Below are 21506 nucleotides of genomic sequence, written 5' to 3'. Positions count from 1 at the left end.
TACAGGAGAAAGCCTCATCTTTCTCCTGAGGAGCGGCTGGTGGGTTTGAACTGCTGACCTTCTGATGAACAGTCCAGTGCTTATCCTACTGCACCAACAGGGCCAAGTGCAAACCATCTTCACCAGTCAGGGACCCTGATTACTCACTTAAATGCTTGCCTCTGTCATCTCTCCTCACTGACTATGAGGCTATGGGAGCAGGACCTCAGCTGTCAGGCTCGCCCAAGGCCCCATGCTACTACTATACCGTGCCTGTTGAATGGCGTTCATCAACTTCCAGAGGGGAAGAGCTTTAGAATAAAAGATGAGAGCAAAGAAAACCAGAAGCCTCTCAAAAAGCTTCCAGAGCAGCCTGGGAAAGAGGTTTTGAAAAGCAATTGTCTGGAGAGAGCTAGATGGGGGACTTCTCATGTCTCCAGGAAAAAAGCTGACTGCAATGAGGATTCCCTTTCGTTTCCAGATATAACGCCACACAACGGCTTGTCCTGCAATCATCTTTATTCAGCACAGACTTCACAGATATCGGGTGGTTGCTGCCTGCCCCACTTCTCCGGATCCTCCAGGATCCTCCCCAATCCTCCCTTTCAGCAGTGAACTGGAGGAAGAGTTCCGGTTGTCTCCTTGACAGAGGTCTTCCTCTTTGGCAATGGCCTCAGTCAAGCCCTGCAGGTCATCGAGCAGAGTGGAAAGGGACCCTGGGGAAGAAGACACCAAAAGGTCAGAAGGGGACAAGAAGAGGCTCCCCCAGCAACTGTGCAGAAGGAACGTGGCTGCAGGGGCCTGAGAGTCACGAGGGAAAGGTTCTCTGGTCCATGGTGAGTGTGGCTAAAGGAGGCTGTGGACCCCCAAATATCAAGGGGAACACCACTCATGTTCCCAAGAGTGTTTGGGGGAATACCTGCAGTCCCCTCATTTGTCCCTACATGCCAAAGCTCTTACTTTTTATGGGGTCCCTGGAGGAGGGTACCACTGCTGCAGATGAAGATGCTGGGGGAACAGGAGGTGCTGAGGATCCTGGAGGCTTGGGGCTGGACTCCACAGATTTCCCCTCCTCCAGTAAGGAAGGAAGAACTGCCAAGAGCCGCTGCTGCTTGTGACGGGAGAGCAGACCCTCCTGCCTCAAGGTGTCCTGGGAAGGAGAGGGTTAGACGCCACCTCGCCTGGTGGGAGGAGCCTCCCCCAATTCTTTCCACACTTCTGCCCTCCATCCAGTCCAGGATGGGCCCTGGTCTCTCTGCCACCTACCAGCATGAGGTTCTTGTCCCTCTCCAGCTCCTGTAGGCGCCTCATCAGCCGCAACGCCTCCTCCTTGCGGGCCTCCTCCTGCAGCTGCCTGAGCTGCTGGTTCCGCTCCTTTTCCCGGGCAGCTTTGCGTTGGATCTGACGCAGGGAGACCACTATGGGGAAGCCAGGACACAGAGGGGACAAGGTGGTCAGCTCTGAGGCAACAAGACCCCATGAAAACCAGACTGGAATGACAGGCAGGAACACTGGGTTCCCAGCTCTGTGACTTGAGGAAGTCACTTACGTTATGAGGGCATCTGTGCCTCTTCTGTAACATGGAGAGTGGAGAGGGGCAGATTCTAGGAGTCTACGAATCTCTGAACCCAAAGCACCTTCCCTGTCCCCAAACCACCCCCAGAGTCCCTAGAGGAAGTCTAAATATGTATTGGATACTAGATTTGGGGCAATTAAGCTATTGTTTTCTTAAAACAAGAATTCCTTAAAAATAGAATTTCATACTTATGGGCAATGCACATTTTACAACTGTAAAAGCTTCAGAAAAATGAATTTTTGTTTAAATGTATATATAGACAGTAATTGATCGAGCGATAGTAAAATAATCAAATGTACTGAGAGGTCTAATAAGCCTCTCAGAAGTAATATGTTCAATAGACTATAAGTGGAATCCTGAACAACATCCAGAATCTTCAGAGATGGGAAATTTCTACTTGAAAGGACAGGCAGACCAGCCTGGAGCAGCTAGATGAACAGAAGATACTTCTTGAAAGAAAGACCGACAGGAAAAATACAAAACAATATAGGCAGGCAGACTGATTACTATAAGAACAAGCAAGTTGTTCTCCCAGAAGACATCAAGGCAAGTGGTTGGGTCCCCTCAGAGCAAACCCCTTTCCAAAACTAAGACTCAATGGGAATACACGCTCTGATTAGTGACCACGTTCGTCACCAATAAGGGGAAGTGAGGGAAAAACAGCAATGAAGCTGCAAACTAAACCCTACAACGTTCAACAGACTCCTGTGAACCCGGGTGGAGACCTGGTTGACCAGCAGAGTAGCAAGACCTGGGGACTCTTGGGCCCAGAGTCAGTTACACAGCCACAGAAGACTAGAGTGGAGAGTGAAGCATCCAGCTGATAAGAAGAGAGGGCATATGCATAGGAACACCCACACTAGCAGATAATACCCACTTGACCTGGCTTCAATGACTGGATGATCAGAACTCAACTAGAAGAAAAAAGAAGAGGAAAAATAGAGTATCTGATACAATTTCATGAACTTGACCTACACCCATGGATGCAGTAGCTCAAAAGAGGGAACAAATCTTTAAAGCAAAGGTCATTCTCACCCCCTCCATACACAGAGTAGACAGGGATGGGCAACTTGGACATTGGCTACCCAAAATGGGGAATGCTACAAAGGCCAGAAGTGACTGGCTTACAAACTTTCAAGAGGGAACCTAGATCCAGAGGGAGTGGAGGAAGGTAGAATCTCCACTGAGTAGTATCCAATCTGTCTACACGGGGCTGATGAAAGGAAATGTGATTTGTCTCTTGTGATACAATAGTGAATAATTATTATCAGGACTGATTGTGAGGGTTGGAAATGTAAAGGTAAACATTTTGTAGCAAGGAGGGGAGTGATTAACTTTGCAGTCTAGGAGCAGAGGTCCCTAGGACCATCAACAGAGAAGAGCGGAGAGCAGGACCCTACCCAGAGAAGCAGTGACGCCAGAGATGAAGGCAGAGATAATGAGGTGGAGAGATGGAGCAGCTGGGGACTTTAGATACAGAGATGGAGAAGGGCTGTGTGCTGATGACCACGGGACAAGCTTGAAGGGTTTACCCTTTGAATGGTTGATGATGCATGGAGGGGATTGTATACATGGCAATGAAACGATATACGATAGGATGAATGTAAAACTAATGTTCTCCCATGTAAACTATCACATAATTCACAATAAAACATTAAAAAAAAAAAAAGAAGAAGTAGTAATACGTTCTAAATAGCCAAGCTGTCCCCCCACCTCAATGTTCTCAAGTGGATCCAGGCTTAGTTAGAGAAGGTATATGGGTGTTCTCTCAAATGGTCCAGGTGTGAAAATTTTTTTTCTTAATAAAAACTTGGGGGGTTGACTGCTGAATTGATGTATGTTTTGCTGTGTATATTCTCAAATACAATACCAAAACTAAATTATTTTTGAAAAGGTGCATTGAAGGGTAATCGTTGGTGTGAGACAGGATGGTGGTGGAGGGGAATGAGTGGCAGGCATAAGGGGGATGGATAGTCTTAGTCCTGTTCTGCTTCTTCATCCGGCTGTTGGTGACATGGGTGTGCTTACCACAGGAAAACTCATTTATGCCCTTGTGTACTTCCTTACTGGTGTATGACAATGATGTCTATAAAAAAGTTTGGCGGAGGGGAATAATAACCTGTCTCAACACTTCCTTCTCATAGAAAGCCCACATCCACCTTGGCAAACCTCACCAGCCTTGGCATGCTCTCTCCGAGCTTCATTCAGTCTCCTCTCTGTTTCCGACAGCTGTTCCCGCAGCCGAGTTTCCACCTCAGCCACCTTCTCTTGCAGAGCTGGGGTGAAGGTGCAGATGGGATAGCGGGTTTTAGGAGGAACCCTGGCTCTTGGCTCCCACATGCACCTGATACGGGATCGCACCTTGCCCATAGACCTCCTGCTGCTGTGTGAGCTCTCGCCGTAGGCTGGCGGCCTCCTCCGTGCTCTCCTGCTGGCCCTGGCGAGCCACTTCCAGCTGCAGCCCCACACTGGCCAGGGATTCCTGGGCTCGCTGTAGCTCCTGCTCCAGCTGCTGGGTCACCTCACTGAGCTGCTTCCGCTCTGCCTCCCCTGGAGGAGATGGCACTCAGCAACACTCCACATCAGACCCTAGATGCACCTCTTCTTCTAGGTCCCCCTTCCCCATCACACCTGTGGGTGACACTGGGCCCTGGGCTACCTTGCTCCCGGGCCCGGCCCACCTCCTGCTGGATGAGGTGGGCGCTTAGCTGCAGCTCTGCATCCAGACGATTTCGCTCTTCTCGAAGCTGCTGTAACTCAAGGCTTACATCTGTGGCCACTGGGGGTGGGCGTGGGGGTGGGGGGCAGCTGAGACAGGAAGAGGCAGTCAGGGGAGCTCACCCAGCATGAAACCCTACACCCCTGGCCCTCCTCACTGCTTTGGGTCCCAGCAAACCACACCCCAAGGCCCACTCTCTTCCCCCACAGATCTGGGCCCCAAACTTCACCTCTCCTGACGCAGCTGAGCAAGGGCCACTTTCCGAGCCACCAGACCTAAGAGGGGAAAAGGTAGACAGCAACAGAAAAGTGAGTTTTCAGAGGGAAAAACAGGAGGTGGAGGATGGATCTGGGATCAGATCCATGGGAAACTGGTAGGGGTAAGGGTAGAAGATGGCTAACAGCGGCCCTACCCACCCTGAATGGTGTGGACCTTGCGGGCAGCATAGTTGAGTCGGTTGCTGAGGCTGGGAAGCCGAGCGACAGCCTGCTCCACCTTGGCCATGGTGTTCTGGAGCCAGATCTGCGAGCTGGAGAAGGCACAGGTCACTGACCCTCACCTCATCCCCAAATGGCCTTGCCGGGCCTTGTACAGATAACTTGCTCTATCCTGAGCTGTTACACAAGAGAGGAATGTGGGGAAGGGGTAACAGGAGGGGGAAAGAGAAGCGGGAGCAGTGGCAAGGTCAGACTTGTAATGCGCACTACTGCCTATCTTCCTGCCTCAGTCCCTTTGCACTGTCACATAACAATGACCCAGCTCCACAGTTTTTTTAGAAACAATAGGGGTAAGTTAGAAGAAATGGTGTATCCCTCCTACACAAAACACATGTTTTAAAAAGCAGCAATTTTTCAGCAGATAAGTAAGAATGAATTAGGGGACCAAAATGCAAAACCAAAAATGAAGCAGCTGTATGTATTGTAATGGCTAGTTTGAACTGTAATTGAATATTGTAACTCCGTATGTTTTATACTGCATTTTTATCAATAATGATGGTTTAGACTTTAATAAGAGAAATCCTATCGTTTTTAATATCACAAAAAATAAAGACTATTTCATCCCTAAGACTGTGGTCTTTAGCCACCCTGAGGTCTGGACCTGAACTCACTCTCATGGCTCAATGTTTAGCCAAACAATAGACAGGTCTTTAAGGAGAAGAATAACATGAGAGACATACACATTCCTTAGAATAATCAACCATCTGATATCAAAAGAGCAGCATTTACCCAAGGGCAGAGTTCAGAAAGTTTAGGAACTGAGGAATGGGAGCAGGAATCCCAGGGAAGAGTGGGAGAAGTGATTTACATTGAGGGGATCATAATCAATGACAGGAAACAAATGTGTATGAACTGTTGCCAGGAAAACAGGTTTGTTCTGTACACCTTCACCCAATTCACAATGCAGTTTAAAAAGTTAATAATAATAATCCAGTGAGCTGCCTTTAAGCTGAGACTCCTTTTTTTAAAAAAACTAGTTTTAGAAACCCACTGAGGTATTTCTAGTCTGTCCTACAGGGCTGCTGTGGGGCAAAACCAACTTGACTCTAGGGGAAGACTTGGGTTTTTTTTATTTTAAGGTCAATAAAAAAGAATGGGGGGAAAAAAAAAAAACCTCACTCAAAACTATTCTCAAAAGCAATATACTAACTAAAATGAATGCCTGAATATATTAAGATAGCTTTAAACCTTTTTTTTGCTTTTGCTTTAACTGTCACCTACAACATAAAAGCATAGGATTATCAGCACATGCTAGACTGAAAGGTCTGCACGGATGCAGTTTGTGAGCAGGTACTGAGGCTGTGTTGGGCACTGCAGATCATTTTTCTATAACAGATCGTCTACCAAAAGATTTTCCTTGTTGTTGTTCAGTGCCATCGACTTGGTTCCAACCCATAGTGACCTTATATAGGGTTTCTAAGGAGTGGCCAGTGAGCTTAAGCTGCCAACCTTCAGTTCAAACAGCTTTGCAGTCTGGCACATTAACCCACAGTACCACACCAGAACTCATCAAAAGATTAGGTGAGACTTAACAAATGAGGTGCTTATGACCTACTAAGGGGATTGGACGGCATGCTAAAAATGCAAATACATTTTTGTATTGCAAATGACAGCAAAGTATGTCCTTTGGACCCAGGGTCTCTGTGCTGAAAATCTCGTGGGTACTTATTGTTACTAAGTACCTCGGAGTCAGCTCCGACTCATAGTGACCCTGTTGAGGGTTTCTAAGGAGCAGCTGGTGCATTTCAACTGCCGACCTTGTGGTTCATACTGCCCTGTCGGTGCAGTGCATTAACCCACAGCACCACATCAGGACTCAGGGTACCTACTGGAAGAACTAAAAAGCTTTGTAACACTTGCCCAAGCAGCGTAGAGGCCTGAGCTAAGAGGCTGAGGAGCTGAGAGGCAAAGGCCAGAGAGTCGTACGGGAGGCATGGCTGAAAAGAGGCTGTCCTAATCAAAGAACTGTATCCTGAGTCGTTCCTGATCCTGAATTATAACCTGTTACTTCCCAACAACTTCCCTAATAAACCCCATAATCCTGAGTATTGTTTATGAGTTCTGTGTGGCCACTGCAAAGAATTACTGAACCCAGCAAATCCTCAGAGTGCTGTAGGAGGGACAGTTGAAGCCAGAATTTAAAAGTTTGAAGAGGTCTGACCTTGGCTTTATAGAAATTAGCCTAGGGCTGTTGACCTTGATCTTCTTTCTCCTAGTGAAGTTAGTGGAGGTCAGATGCCTCTGGCTGGCTGTGTGCTGGCTCACAGTGACCCTGTAAAGATTTCTGAGGTTCTAAATCTTTATGGGAGCAGAAAGCTTCATCTTTCTCCCACAGAATGTCTGGTGGACTCAAACTACAGACCTTGTGGTTAGCAGCCCAATGTGTAACTCACTACGCCATCAGGGTTCCTTCACATTTCTCTAAAGTATTCCACAGTCCTTTTCTGGGGTGTAATGCAGTGCCAATTTATATAGCTGCAGTGGTGCCACAGGATAAACACAGGACTTCAAGTCAGTTTGAACCACAAGGTCGGTGGTTCAAACTTACCAGCTGCTCCTTGGAAACCCTATACAGGGTCTCTGTAAATTGGAATCAACTTGACAGCACTAATCAACAACATTTTTATTTAATTTGCATCACTTTGATTAACTCCTTGAATGGAAAGGCAAACAATTTCCTTTTCAGCTGACCAGCCCTCTTCATGGGGTGGGAGACAATTGTGTGAATATTGGTAATAACTGGTATTTAAGATCAAATAGCTTTGCTGTTTGAACTGCAAGGCTGGCGGTTCAAGCTCACTAGCTGCTCCTTGAAAACCCTATACAGGGTTGCTATAGGTCGGAATCAACTCTACGGCACTTAACAACAACTACAACAAGATCAGAAACAGTTCTTTGCTTGCCTAAAGGTTTGACAGTAATCCTTACAATAACATTGCTAAGGATTTGTGGAAATGTTAACATTTGATAATAAAATCATCTGTTCAATCTTAAAAGAAAAAAAAAGAGAGAGAGAGAGATCCAGTTAGTTCCTCAAAAGAAAAGCACAGTTATCCCTGATACGCAAACCCAGCAATCAGTGTCTTTAATAACAGTCCTTCAGGGAGTCATGGCTTATCTGGACCTAGATACATAACAAGGAGCTCTGGCAGCATAGTGGTTAAGAGTTGGGCTACTAATCTCAAGATCAGCAGTTTGAGGGAGAAAGATGAGGCTTTCTGCTCCCGTAAAGATTTACAGCAATGAGTCTGAACCAACTCCACGGCACACCACCATCACCACCAGATACCATAACAGTATTTAGTAAAATCAATGCTCTAGGGATAAAACGGGGTTCTGGTGTGTCGCCATGGGTTAATGCACCAGACTGCAAAACTGTTTGAACTGCAAGGCCAGTGGTCTAAGCTCACAAGTGGCTCCTCGGACACCCTATACAGGTTCGCTATAGGTTAGAACTGACTTGACGGCACTTAACAACAACAACAGGAATAAAACAGCGGCTACCAGCCGCTCCGCGGGAGAAAGATGAGGCTTTCTACTCCCGTAAAGATTTACACCCCTTGGAAACCCTGTACTGGGTCGCTATGGGTCGGAACTGACTCGATGGCACTTAACAACAACAACCAGGTAATGTAGTGGTTACGTAAAGGGCTGCTAACCTCAAGGTGAGCAATTCGAAACTACCAGTCATTCTGCAGGAGAAAGATGAGGCTTTCTGCTCTTGTAAAGATTTACAGCCTCAGAAACCCTGTGCAGGGGGTTACTATGAGTTGGAACCTACTCCACGGTACTTAACACCACCACCAGGTACCAAAGAGCTGCCTATTCTGTAGCAGGTTTAGACCTGTCCCTTACAGACTCCTGACTAGGTCTGGTGATCCTGGGAGTCCCCTGGCGCTATATGCCACAGTTGGGGTGCATGAACTGGTGACTGCCACCAGGTTTTGGAAGGGTATCGGCCCCACAGAATCATTAAAGCATCTTTTGAAGCAATCCACTCTTTATCTCTCGTTGTTTTCACTCTCCCTCTCACAGCCATCGAGTCTCACAGTGACACTCACTATCCAGGGTTTCCAACACTGGACATCTTTAGGGGAGAAGACAGCCTCATCTTTCTCCTGCGGAGTGGCTAGTTGTTTTGCATTACTACCCTTGCAGTAACAGCCCAGTGCTTACCCAACAGAGCCACCAACACTTTTTCTTTTTTATCACTATTAGCACTGGAATGCAAACCACTAGGTGAGTAGTTCAAACCCACCAGCTGCTCCTCAGAAACTCTATACAGGGTCTCTATGAGTCAAAACTGACATGACAGCATTTAACAATATCATGCATCAAAGACCAAAATTATCCTTTCCAATAAGTGTAGATTCTTCAATACTAATAGACAGTAGCTCCATGTGCTTTGTGGGCTGGCTATGCCAGATGCAGGACTGACACCAGTTCAAGAGAGCTAGAGGCCTAAGCAGGCCACAGGTCCCCAGGGAAAAGGGTCCCACAGGGTGTCTAGGGGCAGGGCTGGGACTTCCTCAGGAGCATCCAAGTCTGTTTCAACAGAAAAAGACAAATGGATCACAAAGGCCTGAATCTGGTATCCCAAACACCACAGCAAAGGCAACTTATACCTGGAAATTGTTTTAAGTAAATGCTTCTAACACTTAGAGAAGTACTGGTATGATGCTGTAGGATCAGCACTGGACTGCTAACAAGATCAGTGGTTCAAACCCACCAGTCACGATGCATCAGAACCAGCTCAAAGGCACTTACCAACAAAAACAATCCAACATTATGTATAATGTTTCTGAGGAATGGCTGGAGGGTTTGAACTGCCAATCTTGTAAATTAGCAGTCCAGTGCTGATCATAGGACTCCCAAGGTGACTCTTACTAAAGTCACTTTTTGACTTTTAAAGGTTAGACAGTAACTCAGATACCTTAAAGTCCAAAGGTAAAAAGAGGTTTTCCCATAGAGATCTTTTTCAAGGTGACTGATGTTGAGTGCCATTGAGTTGGTTCTAACTCATAGCAACCCTGTATAGGGTTTCCAAGGAATGGCTGGTGAGCTTGAATTGGCAACCTTGCAATTCAAAGCAACCTTGCAGTCCAGCACATTATTAACCCACAGCACCACACCAGAACACCGTACAGCGACCCTGTATGGGGTTTTTAAAGAGAAGCTGGTTGGAACCACTGACTTTGTGATTAGCAGTCCAGTGCTTATCCTACAGCGCCACACCAGGACAGAGGGTAGGTACGAGTTACCTTGAGTGAAAAATAAGTTTTTTTTAAAAAACAAAAAAGAGGTGGCAATGGAACAACTAGGAAGTTGGTATGAGCAATAAAGGCTTGCAACTGATTAACAAGGAAACTGACATACATTTTGGGTGGAATTTCTAGTAAGCAATTAGGTGATACTACTGTTGTTCAGGAGCTCTGGTAGTGTAGTGGTTATGAATCAGGCTGTGAACTGCAAAGTTAGCAATTTGAAACTACCAGCTGTTCGCAGGAGAAAGATGAGGCTTTCTGCTCCCGTAAAGATTTACAGCCTCGGAAACCCTGTACTATGAGTCAGAACCGACTCCACGGCACATAACAACAACAACTGTTGTTGTTAAGTGCCAGTGAGTTGATTCTGACTCTTAGTGACGCTGACTAGGGTTTCCAAGGAGCTGCTGGTGAGTTTGTACCACTGACCTTGTGGTTCAAACGGACCTTGTATTCCAGTCCTTTACCATACCAAGTAGGTGGCAGTGTTGTTGTTAAATGCTGTCGAGTTAGTTCCAACCCACACCAACCCTGTATAGGGTTTCCAAGGAGCGGTTGGTGACTTTGAACTGCTGACCTTGCGGTTCAAACCAACTTTGCGGTTCAAACCTTGCAGTCCAGCACAATATCCTGCAGTGACATACCAGGACTCCAATTAGGTACAGAGTTTCAAAATTAAACAGGTCATGCCTGTAAATTCAGAAAAAAAAAAAGGTAGAAAGAGAAGGGATAGAGGACTGAAAAAAAAGGTTGAATGAAAGAAAGACCAGAAAGAACCAATCAAATACCTACACTCCCACATGCAGGAACTTGTGAAGCTGGAGCTCCTCCCAGGTGTGCTATAAAGCTCCAGCTGTTAAAAGACTGAACTGCCGACAGAGGAAGCATCACCTTACCTTACCAGCCCACCCCACCCATACCAGAACACTTCTGAGGACTTCACAGAAGCTGCTCCCAGTGTGAATGTAGAGGGGGCTACCGCAGGAAAAACAAACCCAATGACTTTTAGAGCATAAGTGCCTTTAGCCAGCTTTCCAGCTCCTCTTGCCTGAGGCCCTCAGACCCCAGGTACCCTGGAAGCTGAGAAGCAGAATCAACTCCTAAGCCTCCTTCCCAGGTACCTGCACACAGAACTGGCCACCAGTTTCAGATGCTCCTCTTCTGTTGCCATCTGCTGCTGCTGCCTGCGCCGGGCTTCCAGAGCTCGGCTCAGCTCCCCCTGCAGGGTCTGGGAAGGATGCGGGACACTGCAACAAGCCATCCCCGGCCCCCAGCATACACACAGACCCACCCACCGGAGAGCCTGTGATTTCAGACCCAACCTTAGCGTTGACCCGCTCCACCTCCACCTCTGCAGCCTTGTCCTGCAGGGAGCGCTGCAGGATGACCTGCTGGTGGCTCTGCGCAGCAACTTTCTCCTCAAGCTCAGCCACCTGAGTAGGAGAAATGGCTCAAAATTGCAGGGGACTAGGGATGAAGGGGGCCAGGGAAGGGGTTGCTGAAAGGATGTCATGCAGGGAGATACGAAGCGTGGGCCAGTTTCCTTCCAGAAGCATGCTCTATGTAGCTTTATGTGCCCACACCTGAGGAACTGTCCCATGACCCTTCAATAAGGACCCACCACCTCAGACCTTAGATGGGTCACCTCCTCAGAGAAGCCTTGCCTGACCATCCCACCTACTGTTGTACCCACCCCACCATCTCTCTCTGCTACGGTGTCCTTTATATTTTTCTAAATGGCATGCACAATTGCTTGACATCACTGGATTGCTTACTTGCTAATCCAAGGCCTCACTTGGTCTTTTATCAGGGCTGTATACCCAGTGTGTGGCAATCAGTGGATCAATTTTGATTGGCTAAATGAACACCTTTCTGTTATGTATGGAGTAAGGGGTTAGCAGGGGAATCACAGGGAGAAAATGAATCAAGTCACCTGTCCCTTCAGCTGTTCTGTGTACTCTCTGTGGCCCAGCTCTTGGGTCTTCAGCTGCACCATGAGGGAAAACACTTTCTCCCGCCAACAGGTCAGCAACGACTGGAACTTCTTGGTGAGCTCAGGCTCCAGGGACTCTGAGGGTTGAATCTGTAGTGGGAGGAAGTGGGGAAGGGAAGTGTGGGCTTAGAGGAAGGAAGGAAGGATGAGGCCTCCTTTGTTTTTCCACTGTCCCACCAAGAGTAACAGGAAGTCAAATCAAGAAGTGGGGTTCAAGGAACAACCCTGGGCAGTTCTGTAACACACCCACCTGTCCTGCATGAAGGGAGTGGCTGGGACAGAAGGTATACAACTCAGGGACGTGGCCTACCTTGTTGGCCATCTCCTCTTCCTGCAGGCTGAGGATATAGGTGAGGCTCTGCACCCGCACCTGCAGCAGCTCGGAGGTGGAGCGCAGGGTGTCCCGGTCCTCCTGCAGGCGCTGTGCACAGGAGAGGAGCTGCCTGCTGGGGCCTTCCACGCTTGCCTTTCCTTGGCCTAATCACCCCAGCAATTAGTCTCTGCACCCTCCCTACTCCAGGACCTGGCCTCTGAGCCCTCACATTCCACCCAGACCACCACCCCCGCAACACACACAAAGATGTACCCTCTCTCTCACCTGCACAGTTTCTAGAAGCTCCTGACGCTCCAGTTCCCAAGCCTGGCTACGAACCTCTGAAGGGACTTGATCTCCTACATATGTCCTTAGATTCTCAACCAGGGTCACCTGAGCCTCCAAGTCTTCTTTGGTCTTGCTGAAGTTCAAGTGGGACCAAGCAGAGCATCAGTGAGGTATCCTGGAGATCTGCCACACTCACCACTTGCTGGTTCCCTCTGGCGTGGCCAATGCCATCCCATTTACCTCAGCTGCTTCTGTAGCAGCTCAGTCTCCCTCTGGGACATGGCCAGCTCTTTGGCTTCCTCTGCACGCCTGGCTTCCAGGTTATTCAAAGACATCTCCAAGCCCTCAGCCTTGTTGGTCAAACTGGAAAGAGCCTCCTGGTGAGCCGCTGTTAAGCAAGAGAGCTGTGGAGAGAAGATGGGACTCAGCTAGGCCAGCTAACGTCACTTCTAGGCTTTCCCCACCTCTTCCTACTTTGGCCTTATCCCTTCGCTCACTTTCTGGGACCTACGGTAACCACCCAACCAGGCATGCCAAGGAGACCACTCTTGACACCTTCCTCTCCCTGGTCACCCACATCCAATCCATCACAATTCCTGTCTGGTCTTCCCTCAAAGCACAATTTCACTTCTATCTGCATTGTTGCCACCCAAGTTGGTGAGGCCCTGTCCTCATGGATGAGGTTACAGACACACACTAACTACTTGATTTACTCACAATTAGTTCATTGCACCCTCATCTTTTCCCTAGATGACTGCAACAATCTCCTAATGAGTGTTTAAACACCTTAATGATTTACCATTCCAAGGACATAAAGGAATTCAGCCCTGTTTTCTTCCAGTACTTTTTATGGTTTCATTGTTTAACATGTCAGTTTATTAGGATGGTGTCTCAGTTGTCTTTCACAGGTTAGGTGAGGTGGTTGGAGATCTCCATGTATCTTGGCATCTATCTTATCCACTCTTTCTGCGGCTGCTGCTTGTTTAATCTCTTTTAATATCTCCAAAGAAACTGACCCAAAATACACTCTAAACGAATCCTACTGCATGAGCATAACTAAGACCACCCATTCCCAAATAGGATCATAAAATCAGGCATGTGGTGGTAGTTGTGGTTATGTGCTCGGCTAGAGAGGTGGTTCCCACTTATAGCGACCCTGTACAGGGTTTCAGAAACTAAATCTTTACCAGAGCAAAAAGCTTCATCTTTCTCCTGTGGAACAGGTGGTAGTTTCGAGCTGCTGACCTTGACATTAGCAGCCTGACTTGTAACCACTATACTACCAGGGCTTAAGAGGTTAGGGTTTACAGTACATATTTTGAGGGATACAATTCAAGCTCTAATAGGTAACGTCCCTTGGTGTCCCGCCCCTGTCCAGTCACACCAGGGTTCCCTGGTGTCTCCTTCATGGCACTTCTCTGAATTGCAGTTCATTGTTTAGTAAGTCTCCCTCACTGGACTGTAAACTCACCAATGAGGGCAGGGCCTCAGGCCCATTGATTACCAGCTCCTATGCTAAGAGGAAGCACTGATAAAGGGGTAACTGATGTCCCTCTCCCAGTTCCCTGTAAGCCCCCACTCCACCTCCTCACTCTCCCCACTTGCATCACTCTGGATAAACTGGGTCCTAGAGTGAAGTATGGTGGTGGTGGTGTGCTGTGGAGTCGATTCTGACTCACAGTGACCCTGCATAGAGTTTTCAAGGCTTTAAAACGTTATGGGAGTAGAAAGCCTCATCTTTCTCCCTTGGAGCTACTGGTGAATTCAAGCTGCTGGCTTAACAGCCGAGTATGTAATGCACTATGCTACCAGGGTCCTATAAAGGTCTTAGAAGGGGAAGGAGGGTGCCAAGGGGTGGAAGGGCACCTGAATACTGGGAAAAGAGTGGAATCTAAGTCACAAACACCCAAGTTCTTTCCTGGTCACCTGTTTTTCCTTTTACACCAAAGATCTCAGAACTGCACTGCTCCTGCAGCCAATTCTGTGGCGTCTCTGTTCTTCTGGAAAGCTACTGCCCAGTTCACCCTGTTGTGAAACTGAGCCCTTCCCACCCTAGCATTCACCTGCTCTTGGTGCAGCCTCTGAACTTCCTCCAGCTCCCGTTGGCTCCCTTCTTCCAGGTTCTTCCGGATGACCTCAGCCCCAGCCAAGGCAGCTCTCAGACCCTCAGCCTCAGTTCTGCCAGCTTTCTCAGCCCGTGCTAGGGCCTCCAGCTCCATGGCTTGGGACTCAAGCCTTATCTTCTGTTGTAGTGAGGTCTCTCTCAGGAGCCGGACCTCCTCCTCGAACTGCCGCAGCTCTTGCAGCTGCCGAGAGATCAGCTCAGCCTGCTGAGTCAGGGCCTGAGACCCCTCTATAGACCTTCAAAGACAGGTTCATGTAGGTGAGACCTCTGCAGAGGAATCATGAGGAATACTACTACACAAGGATCTCTGCATGTACATCACCATTGTCCTTCATCGTGGCCCTAAGCATATTAAGTCCACTGTAGGATCAGCACTGGACTGCTAATGACAAGGTCGGCAGTTCAAACCCACCAGCTGCTCCTTGGAAACCCTATACAGGGTTGCTATGAGTGGGAACCGACTCGACAGCACTTAACAACGACGACATCTGGGCTCACAGGACCTAAAGGCTAGCTAAGGTCACAGAACCCGAAGGGGCTTCAAAATGTGTGGGAAAATTCCATTGTCTTTAAATTCCATTTTTCTATGAATTTTTTTTTAAACTTTTTGTTGTGAAGTGAGTGAAGGTTTACAGAGCAGATGATCAGTTTTTACATTCAATAATATGTATTTCATAACAGTCAGTGCAATCCCCTCCATGTACCACAAATTAACAGTATTTACCTCTATTCGCTTTAACTATTTCATTCTTTCTTGTGTCTCCCGCTACCTTCATCTTTCCTCTGCCAACCTCCTTCATGTTGTCTACTGCCTGCCCTGTCACCCATGTTAACATGTGTCACCCTCTAGCCCATGAATAATTTTCCCTCCTGCCTTAGCCTCCCCTCCCCCCACCATAACCATCATAGGCAGTTTCTTTTATTAAGAAAAGCTTTTAACTTTTTGCCACATTGGTCTCAACAATTTGTCATTTTGTGATTCACTAATTTCACTTAGCATAATGTCCTCCAGGTTCATCCATGGGGTAAGGTGTTCCACAGACTCCTCATTATTCTTGAACATTGTGTTGTATGTATGTACCGTGGTATGTACCATTGCATGTATGTACCAAAGTTTGTTTAACCATTCTTCAGTTGCTGTACATTGAAGCTGTCTCCATCTTTTTGATGCCTCTTGTAGATAGCATATTGAAGGATCCTGTTTTCTTATCCATACTGTCTGTCTCTTGACTGGAGCATTTAATCCATTTACATTCAGTGTAATTACCAACAGCTATGAATTGATTGCTGTCGTTTTGCTGTGTTTTTTTTTGTTTTTTGTAGTGCTGCAGGTTTCTGTTTCATGTGATTTTCTGTGCTGAATTCACTTTGAGGGTTTTCTTTTCATTTCCATTTCTGTTGTGTTAATGCTTACTAAATCTTCCTGATTTTCCTCTTTTTTAATTTTGATGTGCATATGTATTAATTTTGGGGGTCAAGTCCAGGTTATCCGGAATTTACTAAATTTTTTTCCCTATTTAAAACAGTTACGTTTCCTCTTGAAATCTACTTAACTTCCTTACCATTTGGAAGTTCGGTATCTACACTATTTCTTCTTTTTGCTTTATAGTTGACCACAATATAAATTGGTATCTCTCTGATTCCCATTTGCTGTCTTGCGGGTTTGTTTTACTTTGTTGTTGTTAAGTACCGTGGAGTCGGTTCCAACTCATTGTGACCCTGCACAGGGCTTCCAAGGCTATATAAATCCTTATAGGAGCAGAAAGCCTCATCTTTCTCCCATGGAACAACTGGTAGTTTTGAACCGCTGACCCTGAGGTTAGCAGCCCAATTCGTAACCACTACGCTACCAGAGCTCCTTTGTTTTACTTTACACATGTCTATATCTGGATTATAGTCCTGGTGTGGCACTACAGGATAATGCTCTGGACCACAAGGTCAGTTTGAACCATGAGGTCGGCAGTCAAAACCCACCAGCCCCTCCTCCGAAACCCTACACAGAGTAGCTATAAATCACAATCAACTCGATGGCACTAACAACAACAACAAAATATCTGGATTGAGTTCTGGGTGTTGTTGTCATGTATGTCATCTCAGGTTGGTTCAATTTGTAAAATTAGTCTGATCATCACAAATTCCTTCAATTTCTGTTTATAAGGAAGCATTCTGATTTTGCTGAATTCTTTCCTTGTGTTTGGGTTTGCAAAGTTTGATTATGATAAGTCTTGGTGATTTTTCTCCTGGAATCTATCCTGTTTGGGGTTCGTTCAGCTTCTTGTGTGCTTATCTTCTCATCTTTCATGATGTTAGGGAACTTTCTTCCAGCAACTCTTTGACAATATTCTTTGTGTTATTTATTGTCTCTGTTCTGGAATTCCGATCAGGTGTAAGTTGTTCTTCATGGTGTCCACGTAACTCTTAGGCTTTCTTATGACTTCTGATCTTTTCATTCTTTTTTCTGATTGTTCTTCTAGCATACTAGTATTGAAAGATTTATCTTCAAGCTCACTAATTTGGGGTTTCATTGTTTCGAATCTACCTCTATGAAGTTTTTGAAGTCCCGGTGTGTGTAGGTGTGTGAGTGTGTGTGTGTGTGTGTATATATACATACATATATATTGGAGCTCTGGTAGCATAGTGGTTACAAATCGGGCTGCGAACTGCAAGGTCAGCAGTTCGAAACTACCAGCAATGGTAGTGAGGTTGGCCCAGGATCAGGCAGTGTTTCTTTCTGCTGTGGCTAAGGTTGCTATGAATTGGTACCAACTCAATGGCACCTAACAACAACAACAACAACAAATATAGTAAGGCCAGAAGTTAGTTAAAAGCATTTATTGAGTGTTCACTATACTATATTGTACCTCAATAAATTACATAGTCCCTACCTTTACAAAGTACAGTTACTGGTGTTGTGTAAAGTTTACACTAAGTTATACCAAGGCTCTTGAGACCGCTTCCTTACTGAAGTCCAAAACAAAATTACTTTTCAGAAGTGGAGTGATCTATGGCCTAGAGAAATTCAGTAACTGGCAACAGTCTACCAGCTGGCAATTAAAACAGCATTAGAGGGTCTCCATCTCCTGACACCCAGTCCAGGACTCCCCATTCTTCACCATGCTCTTTCCTCTATGATGGGGTCTAAGGTAGACACATGTGTAAGCCCATTGTAGAGCAAAATGGCAGTATGACATTCCAGTATATTTGGGGGAAGCACACATAAACATCAAGAAGTGTTACAGACAACAAATCAACAAATAGCATGGTCAGCTCTCAAGCCTTGTCCTCTAAAAGTTTCCTTCAACTACTCTATCTACACCCCCACAGTTGTTTTTAGGTGTTGTCAAGCAGATTCAGACTCATTGCAACTCACTGTGACAGAGCAGAACTGATCCATAGAGTTTCAAAGGCTGTAAATCTGCTGGAAACAGATCACCAGTCTTTCTCCTGCGGAGTTACTGAGTGGGTTCAAACTGCCAACCTTTCAGTTATCAGCACTCAACTATTGTGCCACCAGGGCTCCTTTACCACCACAGCACCAGATTTATAGTCTAGGTCCACACGTCGTGCTTATTAGGATCAGCTGTTAGCCAATGTATCTCCTTTCCTGGGATTCTCATTTCTTTACTATCAGAATCTCACATCCATTTTTCTTATCTCCAACCCAACCTCTAGCACACTGCCTTGTTGTTGTTAAGTACCGTGGAGTCGATCTCGACTCATATTGACCCTGCACTAGGTTTCCGAGGCTGTAAATCTTTACAGGAGAAGAATGCCTTATTATGTGTTATTGTTATTAACTGCCATTGGTTGGTTCTGACACATAGCAGCCTTGTATAAGGTTTCCAAGGAGCAGTAGGCAGGCTTGAACTATCATCCTAGTGGTTAGCAGTCCAGTGCTTATCCTACAGCGTTACACCAGGAGTCCACTTGTATGTTGTAGGGGCCCAATCACTGCTTATGTAAATATGAAAAAATATTGAAACAAAAAACTGAAGCAGGGTAAAGACTGTATTTTGATGACGGGTCAAAGGCAAGCATTCCTGGGAAGATGGCAATGATGAATCCCTACCTGACTCTCCGCCCCGGCTCCTGCCCATCACCAGAAGCATCCCGTTCCCACATGGCCACTTGAGGTCTCAAGTTGTCTAGCCGCCTCTCTGAAACATCTTGATGGGCTGGGGATTGGACCAGAGGAATGTCTGATGCCCAGGATGGTGCCATTCTTGGCAGAGTTGGAAGGGACCGAGCTTGGAAGTGCGATGGGGGAATTAGCCCTGTGGAACCTGAGGAATCACACGGGCACAGATGGTCAGTTATCCAGGGAGAGGTAATCACCAGGCCCCTGCTTTGTCCCACTGACCTGGAGGTTGCAACATCTCCACATTATTTGAAGGTTCTAGATTCTGTCTCCAGCCATCCATGCTCCCCTGAACAATTGAAGAAACAAAGACACTCCCAATTCAATTTCTCAGACCTATTTCCAAGGACAGAGTCCCTACAGTAACAAAGTTACCTTCCCTAACAGCAGCCAGATCCACCCCCCTCAACTCCTCTTAGTTCCTGAGAGGAGATACCCAAGTTCACTTAGCTGTCTTGACACTTCTGGCAATAACCACAGAAAGAAGGAATTTACTGAGGAGGGATGCTCTCAGATCCTACTCATATTTTTAAGATTCTGGGCAGTGCCTTTACCGTCTTCCGTAAGCTTCTATAGTCTCTTGTGGTCCTGCGCATCGAAAGTATGGAGTCCATGGGCTGAGAGCGCAATCTCCAGAGCTCTCTCCACGGCTCAGCAAGGCCTTGAGAAAGACCATCCAGACACCACCAAGCCATGGCTCCTGGTTCCTTCCTTATAAAAGTGCCAGACAAAGGCCTGGCCCCAGATGAACGTGGCCACATGCAGGGAAAAAACGCCTTCCCAGGGTCCCTGGGAACACAGCCAGCCTAGATCCCCAGGCAGAAAGGCCAGCTTTCTGCCATCTCACTCAATCCCTCCGGCCAACTTTCTACAATCCTCTCAGCTTCCATTCCTGTTGCCCACAGTCCCTTCTCCACAGTCCTAGAGAATAGAGTGGTCTCTTCAACATCCTTCCCCCATCATCCCACCCCAATCTACCTATTTTTTTAAATGGGGTTATTCCTACTCCAATCTCTCCCTACATCCTAATCTGCGTTCATCATAAAGGTTCGTCAGTCTCACCCTCATCTCCCAACTCTGTCTGTTCTCGCCCTACAGATGGTTCTCAGTTCTCATCCCCTGCTCTCTGCAAACACCCCTGCGCCCACACCCTGTGGGGCTTCCTGCCCTAAGGCTATTCTACCTTATCTGGCCCCTGTTCCCCTCTTTCCCTAAGGACTCCTGAAGCCCACCCCGCACCACCCCCCTCAGCTCTTTCCCACCCCCAACCGACTCTTCTCGAATGTCCCTTACCAAGCGCGAGAGCCCCCCTCTGGCCTTAGGCCATATCCCCTAGCCTCGTTCGGGGCCTTGGATTCCACCCCAGACTGCGCCTGCGTAAAGCGGGCGGGTTGGCGGCGCGGACGTTTCAAGCTCAGTTACTCCGCAAACCGAGAAAGGAGGAACAAAAAAAAAAAAGAGGAAGGGAGGAGCGATGGGGGGTTGAACACAAGCGCAGTGGCGTCTAGAACTGGGACCAATTAAAGTGTTCGAGCCTCTCCGCGCCCTGACGACTCCTCCCAACTCCGGGAACCCGGGAAAACTTGTAAACCAATCAGAAAAGGAGGAAGGCGGGGGTTCGGAGACATTTCTAGTGTACAGCCCAATGAAGTGGAGTGAGGACTAGTGAACTATCCAATCAGGATGGAACGGGGGCGGGCTCCCTCGGCGCGAAGCGCAGACCCGGGAATTCCGAAGGAGGGGTCGCGCGGGCCCGCGCATGGAGGCCCCGCCTTTTCTGGCCTGGCACCTTGCTGTCAAACAGCTGAAGGAGCTAAGGCCGGGGCTGAGGAGCCGGGGGTCCTGGGGCCGCCGTACAGATCCGGTATTGCCTGGAAAGGAGACTACTCCAAGATTGCACTGCGAAGGTAGCTCCGAAACAGGGCTGGGGCCGGGAAGGAAAGGGCTAAGTTTGCCTGGCATGATCGTAGGGAGCTCCTTCCGCTGTGTTCAACCCACCCAAAGACGCTGGGAAGCAGGGGTTTTATTTCCGCTTTGACGGCGAAATTAGGGCCCTTTTCAGGGGGTGACAGTGGATTTGCTTCGCACAGGGTTCCAATCTAAATAGTTAAAGGGTGCTCATTGGCCAGAAAAGCGGGATGCTGGCGAAAGGGGGCACTCCATTTGGCTAAGCAGGTTTGACAGGAAGGAGCAAATTATTTTCTCTGAATTACGCTGAGGAGATGCGCTCTGTGGCAAAGAAGCAAGAACCCCCTCCTCCAGTTTGCATTTCCCCAGAAACTGCCTGCCTAAGGTTCCATTGCTTTACACAGATAGGAGGCGTCCCAAATATTTTGCTGCCTGAGGTTCTGGCTCCAGTATATTCTTGTTTTGACATCGCACCAAGAACCCTCCCCGATTTTTTCCGTTGCAAAGCTACTGGACAGTCAGTTTTGCATTTCGTTCCTAGATTGCTTGCCTCCTGAAATTACTCAGTGAAGTGTGCTTCAGCTGAAATTGCACAAAGCACAAGCCAAGTTTACATCACACTGGAAGAGAGCTTGGACCAATCATACCAGGCCCAGGAGTGGGAAAAGTGATGAATTCCTGAAGTAGAAGACAAGGTTCTGAGAGG

General features: G+C 47.3%; 1 protein-coding gene across 1 annotated transcript; it reads right to left on the bottom strand.

Annotated features, from left to right (window-relative positions):
• Positions 1-513: 513 nt before the first annotated feature.
• On the bottom strand, positions 514-19653 carry CCHCR1 (coiled-coil alpha-helical rod protein 1). Its single transcript, XM_006875676.1, has 19 exons — positions 19447-19653; positions 19115-19181; positions 18829-18929; positions 17868-17878; positions 14693-14990; positions 12870-13033; positions 12627-12762; positions 12339-12449; positions 11969-12118; positions 11358-11468; positions 11157-11263; positions 4691-4803; positions 4504-4549; positions 4215-4363; positions 3917-4105; positions 3730-3831; positions 1246-1397; positions 940-1129; positions 514-695 (listed from the first exon to the last, which is right to left on the bottom strand). Exons 1-19 carry the CDS (start codon positions 19651-19653, stop codon positions 514-516), a joined length of 2586 nt encoding a protein of 861 aa, XP_006875738.1.
• Between the last annotated feature and the right edge of the window lie 1853 nt (positions 19654-21506).

The sequence above is a fragment of the Chrysochloris asiatica genome, unplaced genomic scaffold, assembly GCF_000296735.1.
Source record: "Chrysochloris asiatica unplaced genomic scaffold, ChrAsi1.0 scaffold00333, whole genome shotgun sequence".
NCBI classification, from domain to species: domain Eukaryota; kingdom Metazoa; phylum Chordata; class Mammalia; order Afrosoricida; family Chrysochloridae; genus Chrysochloris; species Chrysochloris asiatica.
This window is presented reverse-complemented; position numbering and strand designations above follow the sequence as displayed.